This window comes from Orbicella franksi, chromosome 4 (genome assembly GCF_964199315.1).
Source record: "Orbicella franksi chromosome 4, jaOrbFran1.1, whole genome shotgun sequence".
Lineage (NCBI taxonomy): Eukaryota > Metazoa > Cnidaria > Anthozoa > Scleractinia > Merulinidae > Orbicella > Orbicella franksi.
The window spans coordinates 24,055,093-24,067,204 of NC_138148.1; the positions used below are offsets into that span (position 1 = coordinate 24,055,093).

Sequence of the window (12,112 nt, forward strand, 5' to 3'; positions counted from 1 at the left end):
TAAAAATTGTGCATGGCATTGGCTTTCTTAAAAATACTGGGAGAGACATCCAGTCATTTGTAAAACGAAAGTAGGACACTCTCTTTCCACATTCCGTTTTAGGTTTAGGCAATCTAGGTAAGTAGCCATGTCTAGTGTTGTAGCCATGTCTAGTGTTGTAGCCATGTGAACTTCTTAGTGTCGATTTAAAACTTTCAAAATGTTGCAGAATGTCTCCTTTGATTACATTTTCTACGGTGGTACATCGGTGAGAAAAACGTCTTCCAGCCAGAGGAAGCCAATTCAGACACTTCAGAGCTTCTGAAGAAGACATCTTCCCTAATTTAATTTTCTTCACAAATTTGTTCTGAAAACTTTGCAATTTTTCCATTTCTGATTTTAGACCGGGTTGATCTCCCCACACTGTGTCAGCCTAGTCTAGGTGTGGCAGCACTAGCCCATTGTAGAAGGTTATGCAAGTTCTATTGTCTAACATATGAAATATGCAATTAAACAAGGAAAGGCGATGACCTAGTTTCTTTAGCAAATTGCTGATATGTGGCTTCCAGCTCCATTTTGCATCCATTGTTACTTCCAGATATATGAATGACTGCATGCGATCGATTTGTGTACCATTTGACTGCAACTCAAAGTCTTCGAATAAGGGCAGCATCCTTTTACTGCCTGCCAGCATAAGTTTGGTCTTCTTGACATTTATAGTCAACCTGTTATCAGTGTACCAATTTCTTATTTTAGTGAATTCACGTTCCAGAGCAATTTGAAGTTGATGCGCAAGTTGATGCGTCGCAAAAGAGAACAGCATCGTCTGCATACAAAATCATCCGTGTCTTTTTAACAGCATTTGGGAGGCTATTAGTGTACACATTAAACAGCAAGGGGCCCAAAATGCTGCCTTGTGGCACGCCAAGTGTGATGGTATGTGGTTCTGATAATTCTCCGTTTATCAAAACACTTTGCTGTCTATTGGCAAGATATGATCTGGACCATCTTAAAGATCTTTCAGACAGTCCTAAATGCTCGAGCTTGCATAGTAGCACTTTGTGGTTCAGAGAGTCAAATGCCTTGGAGATATCGATAAACAGTAGGCCAGTTACTTTACCTTCGTCCATAGATTCTAGAACCCAGGATCAACAAGTACTACTGAGGATTTCTTCAGCTGTGGTTGTTCATTTTCTTTTTTCTGAACTTTGGGTGGTGTCAACTTATTGACTTTCGCTTTCAGTTAAACTAGTTGAAAGGTGATATATTCTTTATCATGATAATAGTGATCTGTCCTTGTGAAGATTCAGTTGTTTGAACGTTAAGTTTAATTTATTGGGTCGGAGCCATGGTGTGTTTCTTGATGACAATGTTGTTGTACTGTTGATTAAAGTCATACTTCTTTATATCAACGGGGCTTTTTTCCTCCATGGCATCTATCACTGATCTTGTTTTGTCAGGAAAGAAGCAGATCTCGTTTCTCATGTGAGTTGATGATGTCTGCAGTTGAAATGTGGTATGGGACTTTTGTACTGGTGTAACTTTGTGTACATAGCAAATAAGCTCTTCATCTAAAATTGAAATTGATAAGACGTTTAATGTGAGAGTACAACACAAACTAATCGCTGAAAGATTAAAATTGTGGAATAGCTCTCTAAACATGTCCTGATGTTGTATGACCAAAGGGAATTTCTAAGGAGTATCTAGGAGTTCATAAGAAGTCATTCAGAGCAATTTTGGTTGCTCTCCTTCAAGTATAGATAATAGGATGTACGTTATGTTTACTTGTGCTTGATGACAAATGACTTGCCATGTGGTTGATCACAACTTATTGAAGTACTTGGATCCATTGTTGCCATGATATTGCTGTTAAAGAAAAAGTAAGGAAATGTTATTTAATAATTGCTTAATATGATCGATGTTTCAGTGCTCAATTGAATGAGGTTACATATTTATGGAATGAATACAACAGGAAAGTACAATGAAATAAAAAGAGAAAACAGAGACAAGTATATCGTATATTAAAATAATTATACAGGAAAAAATGTACCTATAAATGTATTCTCTTGCCAAAATTATGAATTTTAGGGGATAATGAAGTGTGCATGATGGATTGCCGGTCAATTATAGGAGGAACTGATGCTTTTTATAGCTCTCCTCTATGGCCAGTGAGACTAACTTTTAAGTCAGCGGGAAGGAAAAACTCCAAACAACAATTTTTTTGTCAACACTCGTGAAAGAATTGTCTCCTCTTGGCATTGTCACTTTCACTCTTTTCTTGTTTTGACACCTCTCAGAAAGATATGATAAGACAAATCAGACTGATTATCACTCTGGTTTTTGGTTTGGCTGCAATACAGTTTTTATGTCCATATCTTTTCCTTTCCCAAAAATTCCTTTAATTTCTGCTTTTCTGTCTGCCGTTTTGTTGTTCTGTGGGCCACTAAGCCTTGCTTCCATGCAACTTCCAGTTTTTTCCTGAATTGATGTATTACCCCCCAAAAAGAAACCGATTAACAGCCTAATGCCCTCAAACCTAACTGGTGGGTGTTCACTCTAGTAACGTAAGATCATTTTCTCCTTTTCACTCTTATAAATCAGTTAATGCTGTACAATATTGTTTATTTGTGTTCTCTCACCCATAACTAGAAAACAACCAAAACAAAATGAGAATGGTACTCACATATTGGTCTCACTTGAGCCAAGGGTAAGGAATCAAAAGACATTGAGAGCACAAGATTGAAAAGGCAATGCAAAATTGAAAGAAAAACTTCTTTAAAGAGATGTTAACTCTGCTTTTTTATTTTTTTGTGATTGCAAAACCAAGAAAGCAGAAGTAAACATTGTAACTTCATTTGTTACTAAGATATAGAGATAAGGTAGAGATACGGAGAAAATTATTAACTAATTGAAATGCACCTTTGTCTGGTGTCCATAACATGGCTCCTCTGAAATAATCATATTTTAGTATTAACTAATAATCAGTAGTCAATGAACCAAGCTATCTTTAACAGTTCAGTTCAATACTTTGGTCAGGAAATACCCTGGATCTCAATCAGTTTGGGCTGACATCAAAAGTACTAATGTCTGCACTGGTCTCTCCAAATTCCACACTGCACTAATCATCTTGCCTGTATTGTCCAAGCAGCTATCCTCAAGAGCTACCTGAACCTTATGCACTTGCCCACAGAACTAGGGTAGACAGCTGATATGCATGCAAGTTGTCAAGCATTGCAAGAAATATTTTCATCATTAAGCATGATCAAAACATCAATATGCAGATGTCTCTCAATGCATATCCACTTCTGGCACTGCTGTAGGCCAAGGAGGAACTCTTTTCTCCAGCATGTCCAGAACTCATTTGCCAAACGTTAAACACGCCTCCAATGCTTTCTGCAATAGACATCTGCTGGCTGCCACTCACCTGGTGGAGCAAGAACGACCTTTTATTTCACCATAAGCAAAATAATGATTAGGAGTCATGGGGCTTGGCGAATCTGGGTCGGCAAGCTGGTTGGCCGTCAAGGGGCAACTTTTGACTATGACCTCTGTGTCACCCATCAGGGTCCTAAAGGACTCTTTGTCTAGCTGTTTTCCATTATCCTGAAGTGGAGATGAAAGATGAAAGGATGTTAGGTATGGATCTGATTTTGCACTCCCTCACATCTTTCATGGGGCTTGCTGCTGGGATGTTCATCTTAAAGGAAAACCAATCTCACTGTTCTTCCAGAAGCTTTTTCTGGTCTATTTTCAGCTCAGGCTTGCTAAAGTTCTTTGAGAGCTCCCACGAAATTTGTTCCCTGGTCACTCCTTAGCTGGCAGATGGAACCAAGACAACTTATAGATCATCTTAGGACAGTGATGAAGGACCCAGTCTCAAGGTAGTTTTGAGGTGTATGGCTCTTGAGGCCATGCAAGTGAAGAAATGAAACACCAAGGGTGGTCCAAAAAGCCTTTAATAAGATGGAGATCTGGAACGAAGTAACAACTCTTAAGCTCATATTGTGGAGCACATCTAGTAGAATCTTACTCCGAAGAATCAAACATTCTGATACAAATTGGCTGAGATACCTTTCTTCATCATATTTGTTCAAAGTTCGGTTGAGTTGCATATTTTAAAAACTTGAAAATCTCTGGAACAAAAAGAGATATTTTAAAATAGTAAACAGCATTTTTCTTCACATACAGACTAATTCTTTATGTTTTAAAATGGGTTACGTATGAAAGATACAAATTTTGTCATAGTAGTACTTTCATGCAGAAGGAAGTTACGCTGGCAACTATCAATTAACTGTTTATCACCCAGAATCCATTTGCAGTTGTGAAAATGTATGACAATCAGCATCGTAATGTGACTATCTCATGGCAGGATGAAGGAGAACTCTATCTCATCAGTCAAGTTTGCACTTCTGAGAGGTCCATCAAGATGGAAAATTTTGTCAGAGTCTACAAGCTTGTCAAGCTTGCACAGCATGCTGAATGTTTTTATGCCAGCCTTTCTCTGCTGAGCAAAGACTGTACTGTTGGGGTCATAATTTTCTTGCTTCATCTTAAGGTTTTTATTTTGTCTATAAAAGCTTTACTCTGTGCCGCATGAATCATTTCAAAGTCTGCATTTTCCAAATTGTTAGGCTTTGAGGAATAATCTTTCTTGTTAAAGTTTAGTGACAGGTGGACTCTAGGGTGTAGTTATCTAAGGGAGGTGGTTTGTTGTTGCTCCCACGATGTCCCATCCTAACAAGGTACAAACTGCGTAGGGCTCCTCACTTTTGCCTCTCAAGACCTCTGTTGCTTTGATAGTTTAAGAACAGTTACAACAAATGAGCAGACCAATTTCGACTTTGTTATGGTATGGTGGGATTCAATCTTTACCTGACATGACTTACAGAAGCACATAAACCTTGACTGTTTTTAATGGGCTATCTTTGTGGAACAAAGTGACTTGAATGGTTCAGCAGTGGGTAATTACATTAGCAGGTTCTGAGGATGAATTGTGCACTACCGTGATTAAGTTCAAGCTAGCAGAGTCTGGGAGTGGCAGCTTCTCACCAGGGGCTTCCCTGTTACTGGAGGCTTGGTGATTGGCTGGTAACGTGGAGTCTGGCTGTTGACTATTTGTTTTCATTACATTGCAGGAGTGTGTGATGACATCTTCGGCATTCTTTGCAGGTTGATGTTTCAACATCCTCATGACATGTGATCATAGCAAAGACCACTGCTTCAAATTAACTGGCATAGACTGTTTACAGAACTCTTCAGAAACTTGCTGCACTTGACAAGAGTGTCCTGGCCATCACAAAGGGCTCAGGTCTCATCTGTTTGATCTGCTGATAGTTTTGACAAAGGGACGAAAGTGTGTTAGGTGGTTGGGTGGATGATATTGCGAGAGTGCTTGCACTCTATTGCTGTCACCTTTGTTTGGTCTCTTTCTCTGTCCCATTCTGAATGTGGTGTCTGACTTCTTTCTCTGTATTTAACCCTTTAACCCGTTTAACCCTTGGCCAAGTGAAAAATGTAAATGGGCTAAACTAAGTGATTGACCTAAGGAGTCTGGTTCTAGTTAACCATTACCTTGAGGGGGTCTAGCAGTTTTTCAATATTGCCTAGAGGGTTGCAACTTGAAGTTTCCTGGATGAAAAGCACACAGCTTCGCTTTAGTTTCAGAGACATTCTGCCTTCAAACTCCAAACAGAAGATTGTCTGCATAGTCACCATTTATAAATCAGGGTAAAATGAACTCTGGAAGTGACAATGTTAATTCCAGTGGCAGTTCTGATGAATCTGAAGACTCTGATAGCCTATCCAATATTAGTGAACAACAAAATAAAAGGATATATCTTTTTATTCCTGGGGGTTTTCTTTGTGTTAACCCCTCTAGGATATAGAGCATATTAATTGATACCTTGAATTCCTCCTTGTAGGATCCTTTGTCAATGTCTTGTTCACCAAACACTGCTATGTTGCTAACCAAGCTCTCTGAAATTTGAATGATTTTCTTTTCTTTATCGCTGCCTCATCCTCGTAACAACTCATTGATGTAGGATTACTGGAGGGAGATAAATTCTATATTTAAAGGTGGAGGCAAGCTGTTTTTAAGAAATTATTGGTATGCAAATGAGCATATTGTACTTTATGTAAGAGAATAAAACTAGGAGTAATCATTGATTATGAAGTGTGTTTGTGGGGACGTAATTTGGCTTCTGCAATACTTAGGCTGGTGAACATTTGCAACCCATTAAGAAACAGTAAAAGGTGTGGCAATAGATGAAATACTCAAAGGATGTGCAATGCAAATTCCTCTTTAATGAAATTTACTTCACAGCATGGCAGAATGAATGAAATTGAAAGGGGAACATGTTATTTTGACAAAGAATAAGACCATTATAAAAAATTTGTCTTTTTGCTTGAGAAGCATCTCAAATGGGATTTACGAAAGGGAAGTGCTTAATTGTAACTGATAGCTACTGGATTTACAAAAGGGAAGTGCCTAATTGTAACTGATAGCTACAGGTCTGATCAAAACGTGAACCTTGAAATGGAACTGAGAGTAATTTTTCACTGGCTGAGTGAAATGAAATAAGTGAAAAATGTTTTTCTCACACACTGTTGGGGCCTGGGTATAGGTCATGTGACCTATCAGGCGGGCAGTTGTTTTTGTTGCGTCCGCCATTGCCGACTTTATTACGTTGTTCCGACAAAAATCCACTCACTAGCTAGGTCAATTTAAGTTTTCACTAATTGCAACCTAATGGCAAAAGACAAAACATGTCACGTTCTGGTACGAGTTCTCGAGCTCTCAGACGTCTTGAACCATATAATGCAAGCCCAGGCAACTGCGAGCGATCTCGCAACCATTCGAGATACAGTAGTACTGCCTCAACTCGTGAGCAAGTGCAGACTACACAGGAACCCCCAAGTTGGGCAAAAGAATTGCTTGAACAGCAGAAGCAATCTAGTACTGTCGGAAATGTTTCTTCTGACAATATACTCACAACTTGATTTCAGTCCAAAAACAAACAATGGGTTTTAATCGGCTAAGGCCCAGTTCAGACGCTGAACTTTTCATGAGCCGAACTTAATTCAAATTTAGGCCGACCCAAATTAACAAAAGTACGCCTGTTGATTCAGACGTCGAACTTAATTCGTCGAACTTAATTCAGTTTGAACAAAACAAATCGAAATGTCAGCGGTTTTCAGGCCAGTGTAAACATGGCGGATGACGCTAGAAGACGCGGCAATCGCCCCATATCGAAGGAGTTTCTCTTACGAACAATGATGGAGAGAGCGAGAATTAGGAGGAAAAGGATGCAGACCCTATTTCATTACATGGTGACAAGAAGACGACAGCTGGTAAATGTCTGTTTAGTCACTGTGCTCTTGTTATTGTCTCGAGAAAATGTTTCATCTGAATATAGTTGTTCCTGCCGTCGCTTTGGGAGAAACATGGGATGGTTTAACTGCGTTTGGAATACTTATTCTGAAGAACGTTTCAAGAAAGCATTTCAAATTTCACGTGGAACTTTTCATTTTATCCTAAATCGGATCAGGCATGTCCTTCAAAGAGTAACAGTGACTGAAGAGCCGATATCACCAGAATGTCGGTTAGCTATTTGCCTTTATCGTCTCGCAAGGGGTGATTATTATTACACAATCGCAGAGATGACTGGACTAGGGGTTTCTACAGTCTGTACAATTGTCAACGAGGTGACAAAGGCAGTAGTGGAGAACTTGTGGGAAGAGTGTGTGACCAAACATATGCCCAAGTCAGAGGAAGAGTTTAAGAAGAAAATGTTGGACATGGAAGAACTTTGGCAGTTTCCATGTTGTTGGTCCGCATTAGATGGCTGTCACATCCCCATCAAGTGCCCACCAGGAGGTCTTCAATCATGTAAAGAGTACTATAATTTTAAGAACTTTTATTCAATTGTTATGATGGGGATGGTTGACTCGAACTATAGGTCCATGTGGGGAACTTGTGGGTTTCCAGGAAACTCACATGATGCTATTATTCTCCAGTCAACTCAACTTTGGGCTGACATAAAAGACCATGAGCTGATTCCTAACATTGGGAAGAAAATTGGCAAAGTGCTTGTGCCACCACTAGTGCTTGGAGACTCGGCATTTCCATTTAAAACGTGGCTCATGAAACCCTATAGCAACGCTGTCCTAACCCCAAAACAGAGGTATTACAATTATCGGTTGAGTAGAGCAAGGATGGTGACCGAAGGTTGTTACGGTCAGTTGAAAGGAAGATGGCGAGTCCTTCTAAGGAAATGTGAAAGTAGTAAAGAAGAAGTTAAAACGGCAACTCTAGCCTGTATGGTTCTTCACAATGTGTGCATTGACAGGGGAGAAACCCTCAGCAAAAAGTTAGACTTAACACTAGATCCAGTTACAAACCAGCGACGCGATAGGAATCGGATAAGGGAAATACTTCAAATGCTGCCTTGTGAGAAAGTCAGAGATTCATGCCAGCAGGCAGATATCATACAAAATACCCTTGCTGACAAATTGTTTTCAGAAAAACAAACTGGCATTGTTTGCTAGACCACTTTAGATCACTCTTTTAATCCCTGTGATAATCACATGGACATTAATAATTATTTGTCCTGGCAAAATCCTTTCTTAAAGCAGGTATGGCTCCTTTGTTGATATTACTCAAGACATTAACTTGGACAATGTTTCAGATGTTTCCAGGGTGGATTTTGTGATGTTAGAAATGGAAGATGTACATTTCCAAATAACTGTTTATTAGCATAATGTGCCAATGTTGTTTAACATGTTACTATTAAAGTGTTTCTATGAGAAATGATGTTTATCTTTGAGAGAAAATGGGCTCATTGTTGTGTATACATTGCATTCACCTTAAGAGCTACACTGATTTATAGTACTCACTGTAGAACTCTTATTGATAACCATGTAATCTCAAGAGACAGTACAGTTGTTTCACTTTGTCATAAAGCAGCTTATTAACACAACATATTCATGAACTGTAACATTACTTCCCCTCCTATAGAGTGTACAAACACAGTGTACAAACACTGTGGTTAAGTGGTAAGTATTCGGTTGTACACAAAATTTGTTTATATCAAACAACAAAAAAAATAATTTGTTCTTTACAGTCAATCTGGCAACCAATCAGAGATTAGAAAGTGAAATAATAAGGATACAAACATGAGAATACAATTTCAACTTCCTACGTGTATCCTTGTTTATATAATAATAAATCACATAGAGTGGTAAACAGGACTATCGGCCCTGGTAAGAGTAGATACCTCACCGACAGATTCAGGGCTTGGAGTAGAATAATTAAAATTAACAGGTGTTGGCAGAGAATTTGCAGGAGAAAGGGGTCCAAACTGGTAATTTGAAGGGCCCTGATACATGGAACCAGCACTTTGAATAATTTGGTGAGGAGCTGGTGGATAAGGCAAGTAGAGGCCATCACTATTATAGGCACGCGAGGCAAAACCCACATGTCCTGCTGCAGACACAGGGCTCTGACCCTGAAGTGGTTGCTGGTTTTGAAATGAAAGCATCATTTGCATCAATTTTAACTCATGCTCCCGTGCTTTCTCTATATCATCTTTCATAAAACTTATAAGTTCCTTGGTTGGATCTTTTTCTGCTATTGTTTTCATCAATTTCATAGCTTCACAAATTGGGTCATCCCGATTGCTTTTTCGTTTTGGTTGCTTTACAGGAACAAACATATTCTGACTTTGGTCAACTGATGACGTTTCACTTTCAGAGCTGTCCAAAGTTGGTGTGCTAGTGACGTTTTGGCAAAACTGAGTTGCTGATGGTTCCCTTGCTTGCTCTGGCTGGCAAGAGTCTCTTGTTTTGACTATGTCATAAAGCTTCTGAAACCATGCCCCAAAATTTTTGTCTTCTTGGAATCTTTTAATGCCAGTTCCAGTCTTAATAGTAAGAGCAGCTTTCTTACATTCAGACACACACTTCTTGAACTTTGATCTCAGTTGCTCAATGGTCAAGCAGAAACTCTCATCCCTTGCGACACATCTCTGCTTCAGTTCTTCACGGATTTTCCCATAAATTTCCCCATTCTGTTGAAATTTAGTATTCCTAAATATCAGCTTTGTCTTGTAGTGATCACTGCTCACAATTATATCAATGAAATCATTCAGCAGCTCTTGTGACCACCTGGGCTTTCTTCCTGCTTTTTTTCGCTTGTTCTTTGACTTACTACTATCCTTCTTGTTCTCCTCTTGGTCGTCCTTCTGTTTATCTATATCCAATGGTTCCTCCTCTGAATTTGAGGGACTGTAAGTTTCTTGTAAGCTACTGGAATATGCCAAAACAAATTAAAATTATTACAATTTGCACATTGTAGTTACAATATTCTAACTATTCGGCAACAAAAAAACTAAAGCTATGATGAGGAATGCATATTTCTCTGTTGTTGCATTTTGCTTTTAGAACGGGGAACAGAATATTCACTTTGTTTCCTACAATAGCACAACTTGACAATGGGGCGAGGAAACCCGTTTCCTTGCAAACCGCCACACTCCATAAATGAGAAACTTTATAAATTACGGAAATCTACAGAATGCCTTCAATAAAACATTACTTGGAATAAAACTGTTACCCAAGGTAGTTGTAAAAGTTAATTCCACACGTACTTTTCTGGGTTGTTGGTCTTGTCTCGCCCATTATTTGCCATTCTTCATTTTCCGCCATCACAATTCTCTTCCAGCAACTTCTTAGCCTTGAAGCACGGTTCACAATGCCCAACAGATCTTCCTCCCGTCCAGCCAACAGTATCTTCATTGTTTTTGAAAATAGAACACTTGTTACAGATCGACATGCGACATTCAATACAAACATACTTCGTGTTAGGGAAGCAGGAACTACACATGTCTTCGCTGTTATCCGCGAGTGTAGCTCTCCAAGTCGCCATGATGGTAATAAACACGCTTTATGACGCATGCTCTCTTCGAGAAACTGCTTTTACAATACGTTATCATAATTTATGCATTAGGTTCGGCACATAAAAAGTTCGGCGTCTGAATCAAAGCCGTTCCAAAGGTGAAATTCCCGGCTGAGCCAGGCGGGAAGAATGGCTGAGCCGGTCCCAATTCAAATAGCCGTTCTTAAGGTTACAGTATACCTTTGGGTCGACAATTTTCTTCAAATTTGGATTTTTGGGTCAAAATAGTGGTCGAAGAATAATCTCTAATTTTTGAAAAAAATTTTTGAAAAAGGCTAAATATTGGCGGAGAAATGGTGGTTTTACGTTTTCACCGGAAGTAAAAGTTTACCTCTTGATTGACAGCCCTATGGCGCGTATGCAATCAACCGAGACGATTTTCTCGAGAATTACCTATATGGATGTCACGAATTGACTACTCAGTTGATCTGCATTGTTGTTCTGACTACCCAGCATTTTTGATATTAGGCGTGTCTCTATTAAGTTATAAGTAAACATAGACCACGTTTAAACCGTGGACCGGTTTGAAAAAGCGAAAACAGCGAAGAACGAATGAAAATACATCAGTGAGTGAAGAAGCGAAAGTTCGCCACGCGGATGAAGCTATAGTTATCGTATAAGGTGGGCAAATATTCGGGGTAAGAGAAAAGAAAGGTTCTGTAAAAATTTCGGAACTTGACAGCAATAACAGGGATGCTGACAGAGACTCTTCTGATGAGTCCGATATCGACGAATCGTCGGACTCATTGAGACCATTTGAAATATTATCCATGCACAGTTGCCCACACACAGTCACTCTCCGCGCTGTCTTTTGTTTGTTTCCTTCGGTCAGCCACTCTAGCGTTCGTATCCTTTTTAGTCTTCCCCATTTTGCCAGACCAACTTCAAGAAAAACCGAGCTACAGAAAAATTATCCCTCTGCCTTCGGTTCCTTGAGCGCATTGCGAAACACAAGAGTTTTTTAGAGATTCGCGTGTAAATTTCACCAGGAGGTTAACGGTAGTAACGTTTCCCTGCACTGATTGGCTTAGTTATCTGAGAACCCAGTTGAAGGCGTTTGGACGGAGTTTGTTTGCGAAGCAGAAAATTTTTCTTAGCGCTGTTTTCTCAAATAAATTTTTTCACTTGAAGCAGACACTAAAGAGTTATAACTCAAAGTGAATGTGTTCAATTGCTCTAAAT

General features: G+C 39.3%; 1 protein-coding gene across 1 annotated transcript; it reads left to right on the forward strand.

The window, feature by feature from the left end:
- Positions 1-622: 622 nt before the first annotated feature.
- On the forward strand, positions 623-8,536 carry LOC145484981 (uncharacterized). The gene has a single exon (XM_081463613.1). It carries the CDS (start codon positions 7,189-7,191, stop codon positions 8,524-8,526), a length of 1,338 nt encoding a protein of 445 aa, XP_081319739.1. The 5' UTR covers positions 623-7,188; the 3' UTR covers positions 8,527-8,536.
- Positions 8,537-12,112: the final 3,576 nt, after the last annotated feature.

What these genes read in the sequence shown, in the direction of transcription:
- LOC145484981 (XM_081463613.1), top strand. Translation starts at nt 7,189, where the DNA reads ATGGCGGATGACGCTAGAAGACGCGGCAATCGCCCCATATCGAAGGAG.